The sequence below is a fragment of the Quercus suber genome, unplaced genomic scaffold (assembly GCF_002906115.3).
Source record: "Quercus suber isolate HL8 unplaced genomic scaffold, Cork oak 2.0 scaffold_202, whole genome shotgun sequence".
Lineage (NCBI taxonomy): Eukaryota > Viridiplantae > Streptophyta > Magnoliopsida > Fagales > Fagaceae > Quercus > Quercus suber.
In genome coordinates this window covers 128,972-156,653 of record NW_027069660.1, presented here as the reverse complement: position 1 = coordinate 156,653, position 27,682 = coordinate 128,972, and the positions used below count along the sequence as shown (strand labels likewise).

Here is a 27,682-nt window from a genome sequence, read left to right as displayed (position 1 = left end):
TGTAGCTAAAGTGGATTTTTTTAGTTGCTTTTTGTAGCACCTTACCATCTGATATTATTTAAGTTTGCAAATTCTTGAAATTTTTAATTACACCTCTCACCAATGCTTTGCATCAAAATTTATGAGATAAACATTAAGGGTAATTTTGGGTTTAGAGATTTTTTTTAAGAATAAGTGAAGGGTAATTTTGGAAATTTGCCCTTAACCAAAAGGCAGATTAATACAACATTGTTAACTTTAACTTAACATAGTATNATCTGCTTATATAATTGGACTAAGAGTTTTTGGTGTACACTTTTCCATATTTCTAAAACTATCCTTAGTTTTTAGTTTAAAAAATTAATGACAAAAAATACGTTGAAAAATATTTAACTGACAAATTGAAATAAAAAATAAAAAGATAATCAAATTGAAAAAATCTCTTAAATATATAGTTATAACCACCCAACACTTTCAAAACTCTCTCACATCCAAACATTTACTTATTTTGACCCAAAAAAAAAAAAATCACATAAAGAGATTAGAAAACAAGAAAACTTTTCAAACACATGCTAATGCATGCACAAAGTATTAATAGTTTCTCATACATTATGCATGGAGAGTAATAATTTAATAATACATTCTTTTATGGTTCTTTATGTTTATGGTTCGAATTCTATCTCTGTCTCCTCCATTTTCCTATCTAAAAAATATATCAGTGCAAAACATGTGTTTTGTATCCATTAAACAGACATCTTGGTTTCAAGTCTTACCAATTACCATATCCAAAAGAAAGAATCCTAATCAATGGACAAATGGCTTATGCAGGAGATGCAATCATATATAACATACTATCATTATTCTGGGCCAACAAATTTTGGGCCCAGAGTGACTAAAGCATGGCGAACTTAAACCCTCTATTAAGTTTAACTCAGACCTGATATTAATTTGTAATTTTATTTTTTGTTAGTAGAACTAACCTGAGCAGCTAAGCTGGATGTGAAGAAGTCACCTCCTTAGTGCAACCTGTGATAATAATTGATGATACATATGGTTTATGGTTACCATTTGGTGTACTGTGACATTCACCTTCGTGTTCCTTTTCTTGTGCTCTTGAATCTATTTAGATTTTGGCTATGGATATTGTTTCCTTCTAATAAACATGTTATAATTTTTGTTTTTTTGTTTTGTTGTTTGTTTTTTTTTTGGGGCTCGAGTGCTAAACTCTAGTGGACAAGCACTACACGATTCCAGACAAAACGAGACTGAACTGCATATGACTGTGTTTGGATAGCAGGTTTTTCTGCTGAAAAGTTAAGTTGCGTTTTACTCTTTTTTTTTTTTTTTTTTTTTTTCTTCTGGCCACACTTGTTGACTGGAGGGACAAAATTCACTGTGCGTGTACTGTGCATGCACTGTTTACGCACTGTTCACGCACTGTTTATGTATTAAAAAATATTAAAAGTAGGTCCCACGATACTATTTACACATTTAAAAATTATTTTGCTACAGTGTTTTCAGTAACAATCAATTTTTATCAGCTTTCAGCAACAATAAGTGCTATCCAAACGGACTCGTGTGTTGGGTCTCAGATTTTTTACTATGGGGCAATGCCGCCGCCACACCCCCCCCCCCTCCTTTCCCCTAATTGTTTTTTGTTTTGTTTTTTTGTTTTTGTTTTTTTAAATTAGTATATATATATATAGGTATAAATTTAAGTAATTTTGTTCTATAAAATTACACTTTACCATTTTCTTTATTAATATCATTAATTCTTTTAAAAATAATACTATAGCTAGAAACTTTTCTACAACATTTTTATAAACTACTTAGGTAGTAAATTCTTATTGATTTGCATCTGCGTTCATTTGTAACTCTAACATTTTCCTCATTTTAAAAGACTTAAAAAAATTTATAAACCTAAAATCTCAAAAAAAAAATATACAAGCCCAAAAAAATTAACCCAACAACAAAAAATACCAATAATATAATAGCTTAAAAAAAATTAAGCTTAATCAACCAATTTTACCTAAAAAACAACTCAGCCCTTTAAAAAATTTATAAAAAAAAAATTATCCTTACCTACTAGCAAACGCACACATAAAAAACAAAAACAAAAAAATAATATATATATATATTTTTAACTTAGTGGTTAAGCAACAAAGCTAGAGGATGGAGTAGCCGCACGCAACCAATAGCAAAACCGCCCCTCCTAACTTCAAATTTTGGCTCTGTTCCTGTATGAGACACCACTCCCTTTTACTTAATTGTGTGAGGTTAGATTTCGAATCTATGACATTTATTTTATGATAATTACTTCTTCTTTTTTTATTAAACCGAAATAATGTGTTTGAGTTTTGTGAGAGAGTGTAATTAAATGTGTGTGTGTGTGTTTAACAATTAGTTTGTTTTTCAAATTTTTTTTTTCGGTGGGATTTAAACCCAAGTCTTAATTCTTCAACTTATCAATTAAGCTAATTAGAATTTACATCCTAACTATTATTTGTTTGTATTAATTAAGAAAATTGATGCTTATACTATGTTCCATGTTAAAATGGATTCTATAAATGTACAACCTTATTTTTTAAATGCATTCTACAAATACAATACAAAACCTTTTTTTTCAACTTAATTAGAGGAAAACTAGAAGGACAGTTATAAATAAATGGGCAAATTACATTTTTCTCTCTTGAGGTTTGGAGGAATAATACTCACCCCAACATGAAAGGAAAAAAACACTCATCTCTCTGGAAGTTTGAAGAAAATGACACTCCCCCCCCCCCCTTCTATTAATATTAGTAACAAAATATTCCAAATTTTAAAAAATCTATTTTACCTAAGTTTAACTATGGTTAATAAAAAGAGCATTCACATTTAAAAAAGAAGAAGAAAAGAGCATATTATAAAACATGTAGCTAAAGTGGATTTTTTTAGTTGCTTTTTGTAGCACCTTACCATCTGATATTATTTAAGTTTGCAAATTCTTGAAATTTTTAATTACACCTCTCACCAATGCTTTGCATCAAAATTTATGAGATAAACATTAAGGGTAATTTTGGGTTTAGAGATTTTTTTTAAGAATAAGTGAAGTGTTAACTTTAACTTAACATAGTATGGTCAAATGAATTGCAAGGGGGGAAAAGTGTTTTTTCCCTTCAAGGTTGGGGAAAAGTGTTATTTCCATAAACGTTAAGGGAGGTGAGTGTAATTTGCCCTATTTTTTTAAAGGAAAATATAAAAGAAATGCAAGTGGGGGCAATTCCTTATCGAAAGAGTATAATCTCTTTTATTTAATTTATCTCTACAAATAGCTCTAAACTTTATATAAAAGAAATGCAAGTGAGGCACTTCCTTATAGAAAGAGTATAATCTCTTTTATTTAATTTATCTCCACAAATAGGTCTAGATTTATATAAAAGTAATGCAAGCGAGGCAATTCCTTATAGATAGAGTATAATCTTTTTTATTTAATGGATCATGTTACTGGATGTCCTTAGAGCAATAGTTAACAATCTACTTTAAGAAAAAATTTAATACAACTTTTATGGGAAATAGAAAAAGTTGTCAAAACATTAATTACTTTTTTTTTTCTTTTTTCCATAATAACTTTCTTAAAATAGTTTGTTAACCATTATCTTAAGGACATCCTTTAACATTTTCCTTATTTAATTTGTCTCTATAGATAGGTCTAGGCTTTGTCTGACTCTTTGTCAAGCAAAGCCTTACTAAGTTTTTTGAGCTAAAAAGCTCTTTTAAATAATAATAATAATAATAATAATAATAATAAAATAAATTTGAAAATCTTACCCTAGGAAACTCTATAAAAAGATTTTTTTTTTTCCTTAAAAGCATTACAAGTAAAAGCTGAGAACAGGGTTTTCAACCCAAAAATAAAAAAATAAAAAGCTCTACATTTTACTGTTCATGTTTCATGTTTTATAAATCCAATGTTTTAAGCACTATTATTATAACTTGCCACACGACTCAAAACATTAAAGAGCTTTTTGGTTGAAGTTTTATCGTGCAAAAAGCTTTACTATTTAATATTTAGCATACCACTGGGCAACCTTGGCAAGTATAAGTGTTTGTAAGGTGTGAGAGGTAAGGGTCGGGGTTCAAATTTCCAGAAGAGAGCTTCACACACTTATACATTTAAATTAGACTAGAGTGGAATTTCTAATTTGTATATTAAACCAAAAAAAAAAACTCTATCATTAATTGAAGCTTTATTTCTTACAGTATTGCCAAACATTAGCTTAATTTTTAGTTTTAAAATCAACAATTTTATAGCTTGATTCTCAACCAAAAAAAAAAAACAATTTTATAGCTTAAAGGTACTTTTTCTTCTTTCAAAAAAGAGGTTTAACCATTTAAATAAGAAATATTTATATCATTTATACATACATACAAAATATTAATGGGAAAATCAGTCACCATTAATGGGTAGGTTCTGTAACGACAGAGCCCCCATAGTTCCCGACTGCCGTGTGCACATACTTCAACCCGGGCTTATGTCCTTGAATTTTCACAAGCTTCTGGGGTAAAATCTTGTGCACACATTAGAGGTTGCCCATCACTTATGAACCTTTGCTTTGGTCGCTCACTTTGCGATGTGAGATCAGGACTTTTGGACTTAGATCCCCTCACCTAAAGTCCTGATCCCACATTGCAAAGTGAGTAACCAAAGCAAAGGTTCATAAGTGATGGGCAACCCCTAACATGTGCACAAGCTTTTACCCCAGAAGCTTGTGAAAACTCGGTAACCTAAGCCCGGGTTGAAGTATGTGCACACAGCAGTCAGGAACTATGGGAGCTTTGTCGTTACAAATGATATCAGAGCTGAGGTCGGCTCTCCTCTTGAAGGTGTGGTAAGGTGAGGGGATCTAAACCCAAAAGTCATGATCCCACATCGCAAAGTGAGCGACCAAAGCAAAGGTTCATAAGTGATGGGCAAATGCTAATGTGTGCACAAGCTTTTACCCCAGAAGCTTGTGAAAACTCCGGGACCTAAGTTCGGGTTGAAGTATGTACACACGGCAGTCGAGAATTGTAGGGGCTCTGTCGTTACAGGTTCTATTTTTAGCCTAATCCACCTTGACCTCCCTCTACCCCTAGGTTTTATTTGGTTGGGGGATAGAAAATATTTAGTTTTTCCTTTATGTGTGTTTGATTTGGCGGGTGGAAAAGCAAAGAAATGGAAAATTTTTTATTTGGTTGAAAAGAAAAATGAAATGATAGAAAATATAGTTTGTATAAATTTACTTCAATGCCCCTATTACATTAAAAATTAATATTTTAAAAGAAAAAAAAAACTATATTTTAAAGTTGAAAATAAGAAATAAGAAAATAAATGAAACCAATGTCAAACACAAAATGGGAAGAGATGGGGTAAATGGGTAATTTTCCAAACTAGGGGAGATTCCAAAATCACCCCAAATGGTGGGCATAGGGAGAAAACTTTGGTGCCCCACTATTTTCTCTCTTCCATTTTTCCCCTCAACCAAATACCCTCTCATACCATTTTCTTTGCGCATTTCTATCCTTCATTTTCTATCCCCCCAACTAGACAGGTCCTTAAGTTAGAGAATTTCAACCCATTACATGATGATTTAAATGACCATTTGAGTACTTCTAATCACATGACTTATTTTTAAAGTCATGCAACTTGATTAAATAATTAAATGACAAAGTTTAGCTATAAAATTGGTTGTAACCTTAGGATACAACTTTACTCAATAAAATAAATATTACTGCATATTTTGGAAATCTAACCATTGAATTGCAAATTCTCTATGTTTTTAATACACATGTTGAATTTTGTGTCAATCGGATATTATTTACTATATGATCTATAAACTTATTTTTATGTATAATTTTTAATTACAAAAACTTACAATTTAAACAAACTATTGATGACATAGTTATTAATCTTTAATTTTATAGAAATTTTGCAATTATGAAGAATATAAGAAGAAGAAGATATAATTCAATGGTAGATTTGTCAAAATTCACCTCTAATAAAAAATATCGAGTAAGGTTTTTTTTTTTTTTTTTTTTTTTTTTTTTTTTTTGAGAATGATTGAGTAAGGTTGTAGCCTAAAGTTATAACCAATTTTATAACTAAACTTTGTCCATAATTAAATGAATCATGTGATTTAATATGCATTGATGATTTAATGATTTACCACATTATGCATTTAAGGAGATTTCTCCAACCCAATTTGGAGGAAAATATTTTCCAAAATTAAACAAGTTCAAATAGATATGCATACTAATCCCATTAGTTAATTTGAACTTTTGTTTAACTAGATTAGAGTTAATAAACCAATTGAGCTCTTATTTATAATAATAATAATAACAGCAACAACAATGCTAAGAATCTGCATCTTAGTGGCTTTATATGCTCTTCTTTGTAAGGGGAACCAAGATTTAAATCCCACCTCCCCTTGTTGTAACTATCAAATTACAAATAAAAATAAAAATGTTAAGCTTATATATCATATATCTTGGTTTATTTTATGAAGAAGCATGATAAGTCAACCCAAATGGCAAGTCTAGTCAAGTATAAGGATGCTTGCACTGACGGAGAGGGAGGGGACAGGGGATTCTAAGGACACCCCCCCCCCCCCCCCCCCCCCCCCTTTAATTTTTTAAAAATACCCTCTTTCCTCTTGTAATTTTCAGTGCAAAAAAGTACATAAGATTTCCCAACTAGCCTTGTTAGCAAAAATTCTAGCTCCACCACTATGTGCATGGGCTGGGTTTGGCTGCCTTTGGGGTATAATCTAACCCAACCCAACCTTATTGGTTTGAAAAATCTTCAGTCTACCCAATCCTTTAGCCATAAAAAACCAACCCAACCTAATGACCACTGGCGGAGGGAGGGGTGGCCACAAACCCTTGGCTTTTTTAAAAATTACCTCCACCCTCATGTAATATATATATATATATATATATTGTTGGGCTTGATTAAAAATACCTAGATTTTTATTTAACTATTTAAGCTCATTTTTTCAATAATGATTACAGTTTACACAATTTGAACTAATAATTAAAATTATTCAAAACTAAATCTCAAAATAAATAAATTTAAACTAAATTCAAAAATCTAAAACAAATCAAACTAGCAAGTTTAAAATACATATAATGTTTAAAATATTAATAATGTGAATTGCGTTAGGTTACTTGGATTGAAAATTTTCCCACAGTGGATTGAACATTCTCTAAATGCAGTGGTTTTTATTTTACAAAATCTTATGTGATTCATGCGGTTCTAAACTCAAATTTCTTTATATAAAAAAACACCTAAAGAACACCACCAAAAGATTTTTCTTTTAAAATTTTTGAAGTAGCCTATGTATATGAGATATTAATTTATTTGATACTACAAAAAATGACACTTCTTCTCATAGGTGGGTCTATCTTGAATTTAATCCATTGGAATTCCTTATTACATGAAAGATAAAAGAGGAAGTCCGCAGAGACAAAAAAATTTAACACATGCGGATGCAACAAATTATTAGTTGCACATAATTTAAAAATGATGCCAGTTGTGAGTTTAGATAAAACTACTCGTACAAGCTTGCCAATTCATGTATTGTAAAAAATTTAGTAGAATGACAATTTTGCCCTGCTCCACCCCACTTGACCCGTCTCTCTCTACTTTGGCCTGCACGGGTTTTCCACACCCCGCAAAGGTGGTGGGGTGGAGATAGAGCAAGATTTTAGCCCCGTCCCATAGGGCAAGACAGGGATGGGTTTATACTTTTTAGACCCGCCCTTGTCCCGTGTTAATAAAGGTTAAATTGTAAATTTTTCATACCATAAAACCATATTATTTAAACAAACATATTATCATCTTATTTTATTCTACCTAACGTAGTTCTCTATCTTTTTATTATCTCTATCGAGGTTAGAAATAAGGGACCAATTTTATAGTTTTTTTTTTTTTTTTTTGGTCTTTATTAGAAACAAATTTATATACTATTGAATCATTGATTTTGTACTATGAGATTTTTGTTTTTATTGTAATATTGTCTTGTTAAACACTTGGAAAATATTATTCATTTTTTGCTAAAAATTAGTTTGATTTGATGGGATAAGTTAATGTGTAATTTTAAGTATATTTTTATTAATGAAACTGGCTTTATTAAAAAAAAAAATGTACTAGTTGTGGGCAAATCAACAAGAAATAGAGTTTTTTGGGGTGGAGGTGGGACTTTGCGAAGCCCCAAGGGGTAGAGATGGAGGAAAAAAAAAAATTTCTCATCATTTAAGGCAGAGCAAAAATGGGACTGGGACAAGAGTCACAAGACAGAAGTATGCCCTTGCCCATCCCTAAAATTTAGCATTGCTCGAGATAAAATACATAGGGGCATGAATCACAAGAAAACTGATGTTAACATTCTTGAATTGCGTGCACTAGATGGAATGCAATTCTATTTCTACCTCATTGAAAACAACCATAATGTTGAGTTTAGTACAAACACAAGTATACGGAGAACCAATTGTTGCAGATGAGATATGGGGCAATGTTCTCCTAGTCCTTGACCTTTGATCTTGATAGCTGCTGTTGTTATTATCCATTTCAAATGGGTGTGCAGCAATAAGCTAGGGCACGTTTCACACCACGCTCAATTCACGGTATGAACTATGAACCAATGGGAAAACAAAACTATGGTTGGTGAAATTGAAGGCCTATGACAATGAGAGGGCAAGAACTATTAAAAACCATTAGACAAAACATAAAAAAAGTGTGGCAAAAGAAATAGTAATTTTATAAAAATTAAGTCAAGAAAGCTCAGCTGCCCAACCAAAATCAGAAGCTTCGTATGTGTCTAAATGCCCTGAATTTCTTCTTTCTTCTACCTCAAAACTCTACCTTCCATCCATTCATAATAGCGCGGGTGATGCACGCTCCCATCACAAGGGGCCATATATGGGTCCCAATCTTCCTAACCAAAATTTTCAATGATAGGTGGCATGAACTCCACATTGAATTGCACTGTTAGACTTAGAATCGCTTAATTAAAATGAATTTTCATAAATCTTTTTCAAACCTATCATATCGATAAAAAAGAAAAGAAAAGAAAAGTATAATATAATCTTTCCATTAGCTTTCATGACTTTTTGGTTTTTTGCAAATATGTTGTTATAAATAAAAAAAACACATTTATATAACTGTTTGGATGCATGATTATGTTTGAATTTGAACCTCAACATTCTAATAATTAGAAAGTTATTTTTAACCAAGTAACTAAACAAAAGTAATAATTGGTTGAAGTTTATAACTATTAATTAACCTCAAAATAATTTACTCAAAATAAGCATTTTAACCTCTAAAGTGGAATAATTTAGATACTTATAAACATTAATTAGAGAGCTCATGTGTCCTTAGAAACATTATATGAAATTGGAATAATAGTATAATTATACAGAAAAAATTTCTTATTAAAGCGCTCATATAAAAAGGGCATACCACTCTTAATTTGTTTTTGAATAAAAAATGGACAGTTTAATTAATTTAATTAAAAAAATGTATAGGTTATCTTGTTTTCTTTTGACTTGTTGTGCTTAAAAATAATTTAGGTAAAAGTATAACTATACTTAAAATAATTTTTATATATATTCAAAAAATTGTAGCCAATCTAGAAGAAAAAACTTAACCAATAATGGACACATAATTAGCTTATGTTTAAACTTACTTGAACCCCATATATATATATATATATATATGAGATAGGCCCAGAATTTCATAAAATGTTCTTGTTTGTTTTCGAGTGTAGCGATATAAATATCACACGCGCTTATAGTGAGTAAAAGCTACACCTTTCAATCAGAGAAATTGTAGACATGAAATGGCACACAAAGTCAAGAAAGTCACTTCTTTCTCGTAGAAAACTCTAGAGTATTTTAGTCATGATAGAGAGAAGAATCAAACCCAACAAATGGAGAAATTTTCTGGACAGTGGAATTTGCACGTTTGATTGAAGAGAACATAGAGAATGTAGAAAGTATTCGCACACCAAAAGGTGTTTAACCAAACATTATTTTTGGTAGAATAAATATATGACCCAATGGGATAATGCTACTAAACACTGCTGATCTTCACCGTTTATCCAAACGGTTGGACCCATAAGATAGGTGTGATTCATGGACTTTTCATGCAATTTTGGGACAAGATTAAACAATTGTCAATAAAAGATATGGTTTCATATTCACAGAGAGAGATGGTTTTATACTTGTATGCTCATGCTACTGATCACAATTTCATTCAAATAGATCAATTGACCCAACAATCAGAACCGTTTGATAAGTTTTGTTTGCCTTTTGACCAGGAAAAAAGAAGAAGATTAGTAATGTTTCTTTAATTGTGTATTTTTATTTCAATACGTGGTATGCTAATTGGTATATATATAAAAAGTATGGTCAATGCGATAGACTTGACTGAAAGTAATATTACTCTAAACATAACTTATAATCTAAGAGGTTGTGAAAAATGTTTTGAAAATAATTGTGTTTCCAGTATTTTTTTTCTTCTTTCTTCTTTATTCTAGAATATATGGAACGGCCGGTCACATTGTTGTCAGACTAAATTGGTATTAATTGACCAGTCATCGCCCTAGCCTTAGAAATCTTAGTGATGGGTTTGATTATGGGATCATAGGGTGGAAAGTGTATATTCTTTTAAGTTACACTTCGTCTAACATGCACGCATGTTAAGTGCACAGTATAGTCATACCAATTTTATAGAATAAAAATTCAGCAAAAAAAATTTTATAGAATAAAAATGTCCATGACATGAATTTTCTCTCACTATATAAGAAGTGGTAGTCATAGTATATACGTTTCAACCATTAGTTTCTTTTAGAGAGAAGAGAGAGAGGGGTTAAGCCCTTGCGTTTCTCATGAACTGTGGAGTCGTGCTGGGGTTCTATTGTTGGGGTTGGGAGTTCTTAACTGCCCTTCTTCTATTCTCTCATTATCATCCTTGATCTTTCTTCTTCCTACTTGTTTTTCTTTTTTCTAAGTAAATAATCAAGCAAAACGCTTTGTTAATTTCTTTGTTTCTTTTCATGTTATACAATAACTCCAACATGGAGGGTATGTGTGAAAAGGGTTTGTTAGAATATGTGAGGAAGTCAAGCCCACCACCTTTCTTGCTCAAGACCTACATGCTGGTGGAGGATCCGGTGACAGACGACGTGATATCGTGGAACGTGGAAGGGACGGCCTTCGTGGTGTGGCAGCCGGCGGAATTTGCCCGTGATCTCCTCCCAACACTTTTCAAGCATAGCAACTTCTCTAGCTTTGTCCGGCAGCTCAATACCTATGTATGTGACATTATTAATTAATAGATATTAATCACTGTTCTAATTAAGACTTTAGCTAATACCATCATCATTCTCAAAAAAAAAAAAAAAATGATACCATCTTTTTTTAAGTCTTAAAGGTATACCTTTTGATCTGTAAAAGTTAGCATGAACACAAACCAAAATGATTTTAAAACAAAATCTCTGCGTTTAGGCTGGTTGACTTATAGAATATTTAGTGTCCATCTTTCTTGCTGATGAAAAAGGTTAACTGCTCCTGTCTTTACCTAACTAAGGCCATAATTATTGGGCCTAGATTACTTATGAATTAAATTATTTGGTTTCTTTATGAATGTGTTTTGAGCAAGAAGTTTCATGGGTTGTCCAAACCAATGGAAATATATATGAAAATTCATGGGCTTTGGGGCTGAAAGCAACACAATACATTAGATCATGATCATCAGAATATTTACATATCAAAGACCAAGATAAAGTATATTATATATTCCTGTTCATTTGATGAATATTCATTTATTCTTTGACTTTTCATTTTCTTTTTTTTGTTCTTTTCTTTTTTTTCTGGTGGGGGTTAAGATTATAATTGAATATAGCTTAAAGAGCTTTTCAAACCCAGACCTTTGATAACACGGGATAAGGTTTTACTACTTGGGTTAAGGTGGCATCTCGCCTGAAATTGTATGACACGGTGAGAGCTGGGTCAAAAAATTTGCAAAAGTTAATTGATCAAAGCTAAAATAGAGAAGGTCAATGCTTAAACCTTGGAATAACCTTTTTTTAAGGTCACTAAACCTTTGACTAGCTAATTGAGTTACTTGCACACATTAGCCTAAGTGTGGTTGGGCCAATGTTTAAGCAGCATATTCTAAGTTCTTTAAATAATACTCAAAACGTAGTATATTTGGCAGCTTAAGTTCCACTTTTCTATTAATTTAAATAATTTTAGTATTATCCAAAAATAATAATTTTAGTATTACTCTTTTCGTATTTATTACTCCTACTTATATTTTGTGCTAACACAGTGTTATCTCACTCCCAAAGGAAAATTTCAAATCTATCACCACCCCATTTATATTAAAAAAAACACTTACACACATGGTAATGGAGATTAACGCAACTTTAACAATATAATAAACAAATGTACCTATTACTTTTTGGTGATTGATGACATATAAATTTGTAAAATTTATATATAATAAAATTTGTAATATTCTAGCAATACTAATACTTACTACTTATTATGTACTCTTTTCAAACTGCTAAACAGATTGTAACTCTCTACATGTTTTGTCATGCATAGGGCTTTCGTAAGGTTGCAACAAACCGATGGGAGTTTTGCAATGACATGTTCCGAAAGGGTGAAAAAGAGCTACTATGTGAAATTCGTCGCAGAAAAGCATGGTCCAACAAGCAGCAACCGGTTGCACCAACCCAATCTACACCTCAAGAGTTTGATGAAGATCAAAGGTCATCATCAACTTCATCATCTTCAGGGTTTAGTACCCTCATTGATGAGAACAAACGTCTCAAGAAAGAGAATGGGGTCTTGAATTCTGAGCTTTTGAGCATGAAAAAGAAGTGTAAGGAGCTACTTGATTTGGTGGCCAAGTATGCACATTCAGAGAAGGAAGAGGAAGATGAGAGACCAAAGTTGTTTGGAGTGAGATTGGAAGTTCCAGGAGAGAGGGAGATGAAGAGAAAGAGGGCAGAGATTCGTGAAAGCGCAAGCATTTTACTGTCTCAGTCATGCAAATGAATTCCATGTAGAGTAATATATCAATACAGCTACTGAAAATTAAGTAGCTTAGACTATCTTAACGAGACAAAACCAATATATAGCTTAGACTAAGATGTAAAACAAATTATGAAGATGGTTCAAGCAACATATGTATATTGTTATGTATGTACTCTTAATTAAAAGGGTGACAAAACAGGCACAATCTTGTTAAACTGGTATGCATATGAGTACAACATGCCTCCATTGATTATAAATAGACTATGTTTTCATGATTAAAGCCATAGTGTTCCATCAATTGTTGCTAAACGTTTTTTTTTTTTTGGGTTATCTAACCTTCTGGCTACATATCATCATTTATTACTATTTTGTTACACATACATTACCTTATTAAGAATGGCTGTCCAACATCTCATTAGACCCGACCTACCTGTCTGACTTGATCCGACCTAAAGACCCACGATTGGATCTGAATTGTCAGATAGGTTGAATGTAGATTTATAAGTGTTAAAAATCAGGTTTCGGTTTGAGTTTAGAGTTCCATTATTCTTGACTTGTACAAACCGACCCGATTGATCAAAAATTTGAAAAGAAAAAAAAAATGGTTTTTAGCTTTTAGTTTCTGAAACATTTTTTTTTTCATGCTATCTTTCTTTCTCATCTCTTTGTTTGATCTCTCTCTCAAATCCCTAACCCTAGCCTCCTTCTTATTGCTATCGTTGCCAAGTTGGCCTTACTTCCGCCATTGCCAATTTAGTCCTTATGTTGTTGTAGCTGACTCACAGTGATCATTGCTGGTCCTGGGTTGAGTCTTGCTCAAACCTCACTCTCTTGAAGTGAAGCTTCCTCTAATCTATTTGAAATCTCCTTTAAGGCTCTGAAATAGTGCAATTTGATGGTGGGTCAGTAATTTTTTTTTTTTTTTTAAAGATTTCGTATTGATCTTGTGATTGATGGTGGGGGAGCGATTGGTGGTGGTGCAGATCTAGTCTCCTCTCTCTCTCTCTCTCTTCGATTTAGTCTCATAGTCATAGATTTGGGTTTTGTGGTCTTCTTTGTGCTATTTGATTTCTGTAGTTTTGGATTGTGGTTTTGTGTTGTTTAGGTTTGTATTCTTTGAGTTTTGAAGTTTTGATTTCTCTTCTTTGGGTTTTGATTTCACTTTTTTAGGTTTTGATTTTCTATGTTCATTTGTGGTGTTGTGTTTCAAACTTGAAATCACTCGACAACTCCAACCCCTTCAACCAATGAATTGAGCCTTTTGATCCAACCCAAATATTCAAATGGCTGTGGGTCCATTTTCCATCCACCTAATCCAATTGGGTTAGGTTTGGGTCAATCCTAAACCCAATTTGACCCAACTTGTGGACAGCCCTAGTTATGTATATTGATGAGCATGTTTCATCTCTTTTGTCAAATATTTTGCAAAATTCTTCAATGGAATTAGTTGTCTATTTTTGTGGTAAGAAAGGGTCACTTTCGTACTAAACTGGATGATATATCTTTGTTAAACACTAAACTCATTAGAACAACCAAATTTTAATCTTGGATAAACTACATATTTGGTCCCTAACCTTTAAGTTGTATATTAATTTGGTTCGTAACGTTGCAAATGTGTCAGTTATTCCCTAATCTTTTGTAGGGGGACGAGGATCCAAAACTACTGATAAAGTAACCAAGGACATTTCTGAGGAAGCAAACCTCAGGAAACATCAGCAGAATGTCCTCGAAAAGATCTCAGCTACCTTATGCAAAGGCAGATAGAGCACAGTTGACAAAGGTTTCTGAGGACACCAACTTACCCTCGAAAAGTCGAGAATCAAAGCTAAGGAGAGCACAGTGCAAACCGAGGGTAAAAAAGGGTTACTTGGCATTGAGCAAAGAAGAGAGGAAAGAGGAAGGACAAAACAACCATCCCCTTTGCATTAAATGCATTGTAACCACTTAGCTGGTCGCATTAATGGAGAAATGACTTATGAATAGTGTGCATACAGCTCATACCTTAATGTAAAAACCTTCTAGCAAGGCCCTAATGGGACAAGTATCAGGGAAGTCCAATCCTAACCCTCCACATGTAGAGTTCAGATGCATTTTGGCTGACTATATAAAGCCAAGAAGCACCTAGATCAATGGAGGATTTTCTTTTGGAAAAGTAGAGACTAGCGACTTGTATCCCCATCCTCGGCCTAAACCCGAGGACACCAACTTTATCATTTCAAGGCTTTCCCTAATTGAATATACTCAAATCTCGTTTGAAATTAGTTCCACTGTCATTATCTTTCTTATAACGGGTATTTAAGGTTGACCATGCACCCCACCTCTAAAAATTAATTGTGTGAGCAAAAGTATCAAGTCAAAACCTGTAAACTTTCTTGCCAATACTTTTTGCACGCCACATCTTTTATTATTATGTTAAAATGGTCCATGTTGTTAAGTGGTAGATGAAAAATGCTGATGTGACATACAGTAATAGTAAAATATTATATTTTATGTCAACTGCCACATGTACTTCACTTAAAAAAAAAAAAAAAAGGATTTAGCTTATATTTGAAAGAATGTGAGCTTGAAAGAAAGACAACATTGGTGGAAGAATAGTTTAGAGAGTTTTTGTATAATTCTCCAGAATTGTATTTCAAGCACACTAAAGAATACATTAACAAAGGAGCTCCATTTATATATAGAGCTTACATAGATTAATAACTAACTCTAGAAGTTTTCTGTAGGTTTCAATTAGCTCAACTGATAAAGTCTTTGATGATTGAATTAAAAATCTGGTTTGATGATAAAGAAATATCCTAAAACTAAGCTTGTTGTAGAGGAAGAACAGAGCAAGTCAGGAAGAGATGCGCAATGAAGAAGAGTAAAACGATGTCGTTCTCTAAGGAGGAATTTAATCTCTTTATGCCAAAATGGCGTCATCTTCTTCATTTACATGAAACATAAATAGACCAAAATGATGTCATTTGTTACTAAACTAAACGCCACTATTTTGGCTAATGTTACCATTTTAAATCACAACCAGCTGTTGGAACAGTGGTCTCCTCTTTTACTTCAATTTTTCCTCTTTCAATATTGATCTTCATTACCAAAAAATAAAGATTAGAAGTTTTCTTTTTTCTCTAATTTTCTTTTCCTTTGCTTTCTCGAGAACCAAACATGGGTTAAATACCCAAAATTCAAAACTCAACTCAACTCAACTCACAATAAACCATATTCAGCAAATAACTCAAATTTCTTGCTAAATCACGGTTGGGATCTAAGACAACATCCCAGGTCAGAAGTAGATTTCTATGTTCTCATATCTTTCCACAATTGACCTGTGTTCAACAACATAGTTTGCAATCTGATTTCCTGTTCTATAGGTATAAATGTATAATGAATAAGAACTTACATCCTATCGAAAAAAAAAATTAAATAAAAAAAAAAAAAAAACTTACATTCTTTTTCTAATGCTGAACTCTTACCCTAAATATAGGCCTTATGCTCTTTAGGATTTTTAAGTGACCTAGTCAATAATCACATGAATCAATCACTATCTTGGATGAAAATGTTTTGTTGGCCTTACATGAATAAATCAGCCTATATTTAAAGTCAATACAAGCTCTCGTTTTGTTAGTAAATCTAGAAATTGAAGATTTTTCCCTCTTCTATCTAGATCTAGATGTTTTTTGGCACAAGGAAGAGGAGACCCAGCTATCAAGCCTATCATGCCCCCAACTGTGTAAACATGGTTTATTGTGAGTTGAGTTGAGTTTTGAATTTTGGATATTTAACCCATGTTTGGTTCCTGAGAAACCAAAGGAAAAGAAAAGTAAAGAAAAAGAAAATTTTTAATTTTAGTTTCTCGTAATGAAGATTAATATAAGCTAAGTCCAATATTTTATTTACATGGAATAAAATGTAATATTTTAAAATCACCATTAGCTATGTCATTATTTTTTATTCATACTTAAGTTGATGCCATTTTGACACAACATCAAAAGGTAGGGACTAAATTGATATATTTGAAACGTTAGTGACCAAATTGACATACAATTCAAAGGTTAGATACCAAATATGTAGTTTACCCTTTAATATTTCAGAAATACTAGTAGAGATCCTACACAATGTGCAATGCATTTTGTTTTTGTTCCCTCCAATATTTTAATAATTTTTCTGGTAAAAATTTATAATGTTTAGTGTTTTGTTTTATAGATATAATAGAAAGACAATAAGAATGGTGTAAAGATTTGATCAAACAATATGTGTTTACAAATTCAAAAATTGCATGAAGTTGTAACTATTATAGATAGGTATACATGCTTATCTAAGAACGCAAATATTGTTTTAATAAAATAAATGCAAGCATCCTTCAATTATTATTGTTACATTCTTGATTGAGTGTTAACATGTCACTAAAAGAAGTTAGGAAATCTAAATGGTAAAAACTAATTTCTGTGAATTCACAATTTTTTTGTTTTTAAACTTTTGTGTTAATTGTTGTCAAAGTAACTAAATATAAGGAAAAATATCATATTCTAAATCAATCATCATCGGTTTTGGACTCAACCCAGACTTGACCAACTTACATCGGGTGGCAGGCAGAGAAACCTGCGACTGACTGCCAACATCAACGGGTCAAGTCAATTTAAGGCTCAGGTGAATGTCAATCAATGGTAGTGGTCGTCGAATTCTAAACTAGCGGATTTGGGCAAAAAGTCACTGAAATTGGCTAGATTTGGTCAAGATCTCACCAATTTGGTCGAGATCTCGCCATTTCTAGTTGGATCTCGCTAGATCGGATCTTGATCTTGTCGGATCTAGCCAGATTTCTTGTAGTTGGGTTAGGTAGCTTGGGTTCTGTAGAAGGAAACCTGCCAATGCAAATTCTTGGAGGCAGAGACTTGTGACTGGCTGACTAGAGCTTCAAATCGGGTGCATTATGGGTCAACATCGGGCAATTCCATTGGTTTGTTGATCTTCGGCCAAGTCAAGACACCTGTAGTATACTAGTATAGTCGAAGGTAAAAAGAGAATGCGTCTAGCCATGTACAACCAAGGTTAATTTTTTTTTTTTTTTACACAAAGCATGCCTAAAGATGATTTTCATTGTGAAGCATCAACGTTTTTTATGCTTAGGTAGTATGGGGTTAGTTTAGTGAAGTTAGGGGAATTTTGTTTATAGTGAAGGCTCTTTTAAGGAAGATGAGATATATATTATCTATGAGGTTCTAGTTGAAGGAGCTTGTTGATTTGTTCTTGTTGTTCTTTCTTTTTAAAGAGTCTTTGGGAGTGAGTTAGTGATGGATAATAGAGATAGAAAGGACCTAACCCAATAGGAAAAGTCCTTTAACCATTCTTCCTAATTCTTAACCAAGAATGGCAAGTTTGGTTCCCCTCAAGCCACCTGGTCCCCTTTCCTAATTAGTGCAAGGACTTGGTTTAGGTCCAGTACATTCAGTGTACTGGACCCGGTCAAATGGTGACACGTGTCCAAAAGTGGACACATGTCATTATCTCAATGGGTCCAGTACTACTGGACACTGGACCTAAGTCTGACCCTTAATGCAAATCATTTAATCGGTTGGACAATAAATGAATTGTCACCAATTGAGTATTTGATGCTAGGTTAGGCTTTGAGTTAACAATAAAGAGAGTCTCATCATCTTAGGTAATGTCAATTAGTAAAGAATGTATGTTGAAATTTGCTTGTTGCACACAGGTTCGTCAAAGGCCCAAGAGATAGGAGATCGAGGACTTGCCAACCTCGATGCTTCCCACCAACCTGAAGTTGTTGGACCTCTAGACATGCTCTCATGCACTCCAAAACACGGTTCCTCAAGCTTCCCATCTTGTGATTTATGTGCTTGGTTCAAAATTGAAGTGGTCAAGGGAAGAAGAAATACAATGCTCCCTTCTTTCTTCTCTCGTTTAGAGTTCAATCATGGCTTCCTAAAGCCATTACCAAACTTCAAAATGGAGAAAAGAAGCAATATTTTTTTAATATTTTTTCCCCTTTTCCCACGCTCAATTAGTCGTGGGGTCTTGTATGCTGAAAAAATAAGGATTTTGAATCGCTCGCCGCGTCCATCCTTTTATACTTTAGCCTACTATTTTGTTGCTCACTTGGTTCTATCTAAACAAGGAGTTGAACAGTATAGCGGCAATTCACTTTCTCCATTTACTATATAATCTTCCCTTGTCTTCGACTGGGCTATGTATGACATTTCTTTTTCATGGGCTGTCATTTTATTATGGACTGGATCTTGCTTCGTAGATGGGTTGGCCCAGGTAGCCTTTCTTTTAAATTTGAGCGAAGTGGGTTGCTTGGGCTTTTTATGTCCAGTTGGTGAGGAGATTTATTGGGCTTTTTTGGCCCACAATATTATATTGAGGAAATTCAATCGATGGGCTTTTGGCCTAAGAATGTCATGCCCCATTTTTAACATGATTTTCAAGGGGAAAAAAAAAAACCACATAATTTTTAGCCAGTTAAATATTGTGATGTATGCCCAAAATTTGTTGAGTGATGATTTGGGATTCGTTGGGCAAAGTCCAACCCATAAAGTGTAAGGTGGTTTTATTGGGTCCATGTATTTTCAATATGCTCTTGATCTTTAATTTTTTCTTTTAGTAGGCAAGTATTCCCCCAAAGAGATTTTGCATGTGATGTTATAAAAATAAGTGCCTAAACAATGAGAGATTTTTTTCATTGCACTGTCCCCTCCCTTAAATGTTTCATGTTAAAGAAGACCTTTTTTTCTTTTTATAATTTACTTTTTCTTTTTTAATTTTGGGAGAAGGCCCACAGGTCACGAGCCAGCGAACATTCCATTTTTCTGGTGTCAACTTTTTAGGTGAAAGAATATTTGGAATTGGAGGGGTTAGCTGACTTTTAAATGGTTAGGTTTTGCCAAACTTAATAAATAGTAGGGGGTTGCTCATTTTTTATTTAGCTCTGAACTCACTCTATCAGCAATAGGAAAAAAAAAGAGAGGAGAGATAGTGGCTGTAATAATCAATCAGTCCACAAAGTTATACCTATATGATTATGGGTCACAATCTTTTGATCAAGGTAAAAGCTTACATTTACAAATGGAAAAGGTTTGACTTATATACAATGCACCACTTCTCTGATATTTACATCCGGCCTAAAAACCTTGTCAGCGGAACTCATACAAGAACACGATATGCATGCAACATTTGAACCTTCCTCACGGATTGTGGGTGAAATGGTCCAAGAAGATGACCATACCTCATGAATTTGCAGCAAAATGATTAAATATAGTTTCCAGAGTTGACTGGCTGATACTGTATTCTGCAATGCCCAGCCGAAATCTGAAGAGATAACAAAAAACACTGGTCAGCTTGATGAGCAAGAAGAGAACATGGAAAAGATCACCTACACGGATAATACTCATTCCACTAGCCTAATTCTAATTGCTTAAACAAGGTATGTATTAATATATCTTTACCTGTTTTGTTCCAGGTGTCCAAAAACATCTGAAAGTGATAGGCCTTCTCCATATGGCAACTGCAACAAATTTTAAGATCAACAACTACTGTAGGAATTGTAAAAGCCACGGCAGTTACAAGAAAACACACCCACAAGCCTATATACAATTGCCTATTTAGGGGTACAACCCAAATGAATATTTATCTTAGTTGTCATTTGTGTGACCAGGTATGCTTATCGTTTCTACCAAGAAACATAAGACTTGTTTGAATTACACCTAGTATCCCAAAGCCATTATTGATTTTACCTGATATTTGACACTCAATCCATTGCATCCTTGGAATGTTGCACCAGGAAATGAAGAGAGAATAAATGAATCAATCAAAGAGAACTTTTCTTTCGCTAACCACCACTCAGAAAATATTGGCAAGGGTATGCCACCTACACAAACTCAAATAGTAAGTAGAAAATAGCAAGACAGACAAAAGAGGAGTCAGAAAATGATTACATTGACCATCAACTTAGAGAACCTAACATACATGAAATTATATTCATGACATAATGTATTCCTTTTATCTTCTTCTTCTTTTATTTATTTATTTTTTAATTTAAGAAAAGAGAGGGTTGCACTCACCATCCTCCAAAGTAACATTGTACAGAGATCTTTGCATTATCAGAAATTGATATTAACCTCCCACGTTAGGGTTGTTTTTCAAAAATAACTATAGTGCTGAAGACAAGTGACAAATGCATACATATTCTAAAAGTTTAAGTTGATAACAAATGATGAGTTTAAGAATTTAACCCTTATTCTAACACTCCCCCTCAAGTGTGGGTTTAAACTCCCCCTTAATATGTAGGGCCAAAATATTTAAAATAATGGAAGGTTTAGAGTGGGACATGGTTCGAACTCAAGACTGCTCTCTTTAATACCATAATAGATTACCCTTTTCCATTAGTTTAAGCTTTCAGGACAATTGTGATTTGGAACCCCGCGCCAGGGGGAGGAGCAGGGGGGTTGGAAGGGGACAGGAACTGGTCTTATGGGAAGCCAGGAAGTATTATAGTTTCAGCATGTTGCTGTAAAACATAGAAGAACCATACAGATATAGTGCGCAAGTGGATCGAGTTAAACTATGGTATGTTAAACCAGTATTGACTACCAACAACAAATAATCTTTTGAAAATCAAAACACATGAAAAATGCAAATGTCAAGAGTTTAACATATCAGGAAAACATTAAAAAACGGAAGTAAAAGGATCAAAGCGTAGTTTGCATTGAAACAAAAGAATCAAAGGTTTGGAAAGCAAAATACATGAAATCTGAAAGTAGTAGCAATGGTGGTGATGATAGTGATAATTAAAAGTAATGCAGTATCATTAAATTTGTGAAAATGACAAGCCAGAAGCTTTTAAAGGCTTCCCATTCAAACTCCCAAGGAAACAAAAAATATTAATAGGAAAAAAATTATCAACAGCAAAATAAAGAACATAAATCAGCATATGCAACACCTACCATGTCGAACCAACTGCTCAGATAACTTATCACCAAAAGTACCATCAGAAAATAGTGTTGAAGATACAAGTGTCTTAGTTCGTTCTTCGTTACCAAGCCAGCGTCCAATTATAATTATCATTTCCCTTGACAAGCTAGTCTCTGCCGCTGATGCATTTTCTGATGCAATGGAATCAATACCCCCAATGCAAACTTCAATGTCATCAAGTAAACTTCTTGGGTGAGAGGGAATGTCAAAAAGCCTTTCTTGAATAATCCGGCAAAGGTTTTCCAAGTCCACAGAACTGACCTCAGTAGGTTTTACCTGAGGACAGGGAACATAAATTTAATTTCCTGAAAAAGCTCCAAAAGTTTGTAAGTCATCATACATACCTCTAGCTCAAGATGATTTCCAAATCGTGTTTTCAGATGCTGTGGACTCCCAATGCATCTTAGTCGGCCTCCAACCTTCAAATCAAACACAAAATAATCAAAATAATTATTAAGTGATATTACAAGTTCTTCAGTCTAGTAAGGAGCACAGAATCTATACCATTATCCCAATCCTTGTGCACAGAGCTTGAGCTTCATTCATGCTGTGCGTTGTAAGAATTACCGCTGTCTTTCCACGCCTGGTAGATAAACGAGATATCACTTCCCACATGAATCGTTTGGCAAGAGGATCCATACCTACAATAATTAATTATTAGTAACAACAACAAATTAGTTGATTGGAAATAACACTGACAACAAATAGAAGACGTTATTCAAACACAAGCTATAGGCTTGGGTGGGGAGGATGTCTTTGCAATTGATTCATGCATAAACAACTCAAATTAAGGATAAGAAAACAACGCATTAACTACAAGAGAAAACCTAGATGTAGTAAAAAGGGGTTTTTTCATGGAGTAGTTTGAACATCAATAATTTATAGCCTCCAAGAATCCTATGAAACTGACATGACTCGTATAATTTCATATCATGCATTTCAACATAATACTAACAGACAAATTGAAGAGTAATTTCATGTGTGAAAGGCATTGTACTGTCAGATTGTTAGATGCACTAATAATAAATCAAGGCTTTTGTTTGTACAGGGCTGTGTGACTTTGGCTATGGCTGTAATGGGGCTTTAGGATCGTGAGTTTGTGAATGTGTGAGATTTGTGATTTAGTTTGTGTTATTTATGATTTAGTTTGTGTTTGTAATTGATAACAAGTTTAATATTGATAGTTTTCAAGTTTAATGTTGAAAAACCATACTTTTAACTAGAATTGATAACAAAAGGTATGATACTTACTATTAGTCAAACTTATCGAATAAAATGTAGAATAAAAAGTAACAGCATGTATACCTGTGGATGGCTCATCTAGAATGACTATAGGAGGATCTCCTATCATAGCAATTGCAACAGATAATTTGCGCTTGTTTCCGCCACTAAGGGAAAATGATGGTTTGTCCGCATGCTTCAACAAATCAAACTCCACTAGTTTTTCCATTACAACCTGTTCAGATAGCTTGAGCCATTAAAGATCTAAAACATGATTGTCACTATATACCAAATCACACAATTAAAGTTAAAGAAAATTTCTTCTATGTAAAACATTCAATATTTGATTGTTCAAGAAACTTGATTCATACAAAATCCAGAACTCAATCTCAAATGTGAGGGATGATCATGGTTGACTGTTGTTGTATGTGTAAGAAGAGTGGTGATCTTTAGTGTTTGGTGCGTGATGGCTAAATATGTGTATATGATGCTTGAAGGTCCAAGAAGGAAACCAAGATCCTTCAGACATAGGGCTTGGAATTTAGTACCATGGTGCTCGTAGACTTCGAGGGAGAGAAATAGAAGAACTTTCAAGGGGCATGAATTGTCAATTTTGAGGGTTAAATTGATGTTTGTCAGCTACTTACTTCATTGGATGTCATTAGATGCTGGTAAACCAAAGAATATTGCAGATATCAAAGACTGCATTTTTTAAAGTTCAGTGGATATCAGGTGAATAACATCCAATGTCCTCCCCGCATCAAAGAACTATTGTACTCTTTATTTTAAATATTAATACAAATTCTTACTACCAATCTAAAATAAATAAACATTTGAGAACAATAAACCAGATCTCTCTCTCTCTCTCTCTCTCTCACACACACACACACACAACTAATTAGATTGTCTAACTAATACATTCAATTCCAAACTGAGGAAAAGGAACCCAGAAGAAAAAAATTTCATTGATGCACAATCAAATCCCAGCGAATCAAAAATGAACAAATTCTAAGTTGGTTGCGGCTGAGCAGACCAGATTCTGATTTAACCACCAGCTTAATACAGTAAAATGAACTATAAGGTTTGAACTAATATACATACATCATCTATCCTGTATTCTGGAAGTCCTTTTATTCTTGCATAAAGCTCAAGATGCTCTCGAACAGTCAAAAATTCTAATAAAGCATCAAATTGTGGGCAATACCCAATCTGAAATTATAAAAAAAAATAAAATAAAAGAAGAAGTTAGCAAGTTCTACTGGTATATTACAAGTAGTTAGTCTACATTCAAGATTTAAAATAAATAAATAAAAAAGGAAAAGGAATGAAATAAATCAATATATACATGCCGACGAGCAGCCTTGGGATTGGAACGTATATCTTTGCCAAAAATAAAAGCAGTTCCATCAGTTGGGGATTCTTCTCCTGCATGGCAAATATATGATCAAAAATAGTAACCTCACTAAATATTTCAAAATTCAGAAACATGCTAATGTAATTAAAAACAGACACAGTTGCAGGTACTTAATTATTAATTATAGAAAAATCAGAACTCTTGACACTGGTAAAAGTTTCTAACATTATCATGTTCCTATAAAGCTCATCAAGTTGGGGACCACATAAAACCTCAGGAATTTATATATAAATAAAAGACGAGTATACAAGACAGCTAAGCAGGAGAACAGACACTATATAATGGAGTTCTCAAGTATCACATACGGGCCTGTTAGGTAATGTTGTTCTAGTAATATTGTTTAAGTGATGTGGAAATACGTGTGAATAAAAAAGTGTTGTGAAAATACGTGTTGTGTTGTTTAAACAACAAAAACTGCTGTTTAAACAACACAACCAAACTAGTAATTTCTTATGAAGTTGACTCCTCCAAAAAATTAATTGAATTAGAAACTGTTCATGGCAGCATAAGATATACTTAGATGTTCCACAGATAAATTGCTCATGTGTCATTACAGAATTTTTACATACCAGACAGCATTGAAAGTGTTGTAGTTTTCCCAGCTCCATTTGTTCCTAAAAACCCAAAACATTCTCCTGCTTGAACTGAGAAAGTCAGTGATTGTACTGCGACCTTAGTGCAGTGATGCATTCCTCCAGGATACACCTAAAAGTAGCATAATAGAATCATGAAAGGTTTTAGTATTGGCATTACAAAATTACAACTTAAGAATAGCTAATTTCATACCTTCTGAAGATTACGCAAGTAGATGATGGCATTATCAATTGAGCCTGAGAGTACCCTATTTCTTTCTGTTTTCACATCTATGTCTTCATCAGGATCAAGAGCAACAGTTTCTGAGGAGGGTTTCAAGAGAGGTTCTAAATAACTAGAAGTACCACGCTGGAGAATTTTAATACTTCTCCACCACTCTTTGATTGTGACAGGAGTCAATTTGTGAGAAGGCAACAGTTCAAGGCCAAGTGTTAAGAGGAAGAAACCAATGCTCTGCCACAGTGAGTTGCTATCCTCTTTCACTTTAATTATTAGTTTTTTTTTCCCCAACTGGGGTCCTCTTTCTCTAATTAAAGTTCTTTATTTTAGCCATCAGTTAAAAAATTTATAAATAATTTTTTTTTTAAAAGGGACATTCCTACACAAACTAGGATTTGTTAAATTATTTAAAAAAAAAAAAACTCTACTTAAGGATATATTCATTCAGCCTTATTCTAAAGCATTCGTTCTCTGGCTTTCTTGACTAATAATCAGTTATAACCTTATAGGCAAAAAAAACCCCTTGTCTCGCTAGTTGCTATATATATATATTGTTAAAGATATTGGATTTATGTTAATGTAATGGTCCAAGAGGCCCAATATATTGTAACCCCATGTAGGGCTAACCCTAGCTCTTGTATATACCCTACTAGGGTTCATTGTAATAAAAAATTGGGAATACAACAAAGATGTAACCCCTACGGTTTTATCCCATGGAGTAGGCTGTCAGGCTAAACCATGTAACCCTTGTTTTTCTTTCTTTCTTGCTTCTGCTTCTCTAAATTTATTTTATTCTCATTTTCCAACATTTCTTTTCTTCTTTCTCTTATTTGATGTCTTTCAATAACGTAAAAATAAAATCTTGTCTAAGTATTTTGTCATGTATATATTATACAAGTATCTTCAAACTAATATAAATTTTGTCTTACTATACAACACACTCTCATTTTTTTCATGTGCAATGCATGTAATCAAAAAATTAATCAAAATAAAAAATTGTAGACAAGCATACAGCAGAAAATCATAAAGCATATGGTAGAAAAGCTTCATGCAGGACTGGGATAAAAAACGTACCTCAAGACCAAGATAACAAAGGGAGGCACCAGTAACATTCCAATCAAAAACACCATCACTTGATTTATCTTTCATCCCTTGCCGTAGCAGAGCTAGCGAAGCAAGCCCATCAGCAAAGCAAAAACCTGGAAATAATCTGAAGAAATTCTGGAAGGATACATAACAAAAGTAAGGAATAAGATGGTTATTATCAGAGTGAAGGCCGGCTATATATAGAGGCAGATATTTAGTTACAACATATATGTAAATTTTTATCAAGTGAAATGTAATATTAGATTCAGCTCTTGGCAGTATTGGAAAGATTTTACAGCAATACAATCATAGAAAAACTGGTTAGAAACTGCACACAATTCTGGAAGCAATCATATGCTTTTCTGATGGAATATGGCATTGCGGATGGTAACACATGTCTGACAGAATTGACAGCATGTAAGTCAATTTAAAAAGAAATCAAGCAAATTTTCAGTCATCAGTGAGTTCATTCTTCAAAAATGACATCACTAGACAAAATGTAGCTTTTAATCAAACAATATATAATAACAATAAATGTGATAAACAACTAGGACACAGTAAGGTTGAGGGCTTCATCTTATGGAAGGGCTCAAGACGACATTTCTCTAACCAGTTACACACACACAGAGATATATATAATGATGATGAAATCAAATGGATTCTGACTTCAAGCATTAAATTAACTGTCTTAGTTAAGAGGAGTAATGGAAAATTTTGGTTCAAAATCACAATCAATTAATTTTCAAATCCTTCTGGAGCTGTATGAGCCCTTCCTGTATGCCATAAATGACCTACGTATAGGAAGAATCCTAGAACAAAATGAGAGGTAGCTAACCAACATCTAGGTTATACATATAAAGATTTTTTTTTTTTTTTTTTTTGATGTTTTCGTTGTATACATAACCTAGATGTTGGTTAGCTACCTCTCATTTTGTTGTAGGATTCTTCCTACTCATAGGTCATTTATGGCATACAGGAAAGGCTCATGCAGCTCCATCAGGATTTGAAAAAGGAATTTCACCAAGAGAAGGAAACGTATAAATGAAGAGCTTCCCAACAATTACAATCGAAGACTTAAATGATCCATAAAATCAACTAATGATGTACAAGAGACCCCCCCCCCCC

The 27,682-nt window shown here is 33.3% G+C and overlaps 2 protein-coding genes and 1 long non-coding RNA gene across 3 annotated transcripts in view; 1 reads left to right on the top strand and 2 right to left on the bottom strand.

Annotated features, from left to right (window-relative positions):
* Window positions 1-8,232: 8,232 nt before the first annotated feature.
* On the bottom strand, window positions 8,233-9,026 carry LOC136069997 (uncharacterized). The gene is made up of 2 exons (XR_010631201.1): window positions 8,793-9,026; window positions 8,233-8,676 (listed from the first exon to the last, which is right to left on the bottom strand). It is a non-coding gene; the product is annotated as an uncharacterized LOC136069997 (long non-coding RNA).
* Window positions 9,027-10,804: 1,778 nt separating this feature from the next.
* LOC112013936 (heat stress transcription factor B-3) lies at window positions 10,805-13,324 on the top strand. The gene is made up of 2 exons (XM_024046316.2): window positions 10,805-11,312; window positions 12,610-13,324. The coding sequence occupies exons 1-2, from the start codon at window positions 11,055-11,057 to the stop codon at window positions 13,063-13,065; spliced, it is 714 nt and encodes a 237-aa protein (XP_023902084.1). The 5' UTR covers window positions 10,805-11,054; the 3' UTR covers window positions 13,066-13,324.
* Window positions 13,325-20,033: 6,709 nt separating this feature from the next.
* Window positions 20,034-27,682, bottom strand: part of LOC112013939 (ABC transporter A family member 1) — a 38,338-nt gene continuing 30,689 nt past the window's right edge. The window contains exons 29-40 of the mRNA XM_065779198.1: window positions 26,546-26,692; window positions 25,445-25,705; window positions 25,228-25,363; window positions 24,590-24,669; window positions 24,346-24,453; window positions 23,329-23,479; window positions 22,528-22,664; window positions 22,368-22,442; window positions 21,996-22,299; window positions 20,787-20,920; window positions 20,499-20,557; window positions 20,034-20,361 (exon numbers count right to left, since the gene is read on the bottom strand). Coding sequence (XP_065635270.1) covers window positions 20,280-20,361; window positions 20,499-20,557; window positions 20,787-20,920; window positions 21,996-22,299; window positions 22,368-22,442; window positions 22,528-22,664; window positions 23,329-23,479; window positions 24,346-24,453; window positions 24,590-24,669; window positions 25,228-25,363; window positions 25,445-25,705; window positions 26,546-26,692 — 1,674 coding nt within the window. The 3' untranslated portion in view covers window positions 20,034-20,279. The remainder of the gene's footprint in view (window positions 20,362-20,498; window positions 20,558-20,786; window positions 20,921-21,995; window positions 22,300-22,367; window positions 22,443-22,527; window positions 22,665-23,328; window positions 23,480-24,345; window positions 24,454-24,589; window positions 24,670-25,227; window positions 25,364-25,444; window positions 25,706-26,545; window positions 26,693-27,682) is intronic.

Excerpts from the sequence above, each read along its gene's own strand:
- LOC112013936 (XM_024046316.2), top strand. The coding sequence starts at position 11,055 with ATGTTATACAATAACTCCAACATGGAGGGTATGTGTGAAAAGGGTTTG. Across the intron at positions 11,313-12,609 it reads TCCGGCAGCTCAATACCTAT|GGCTTTCGTAAGGTTGCAAC; the intron begins GTATGTGACATT and ends TGTCATGCATAG.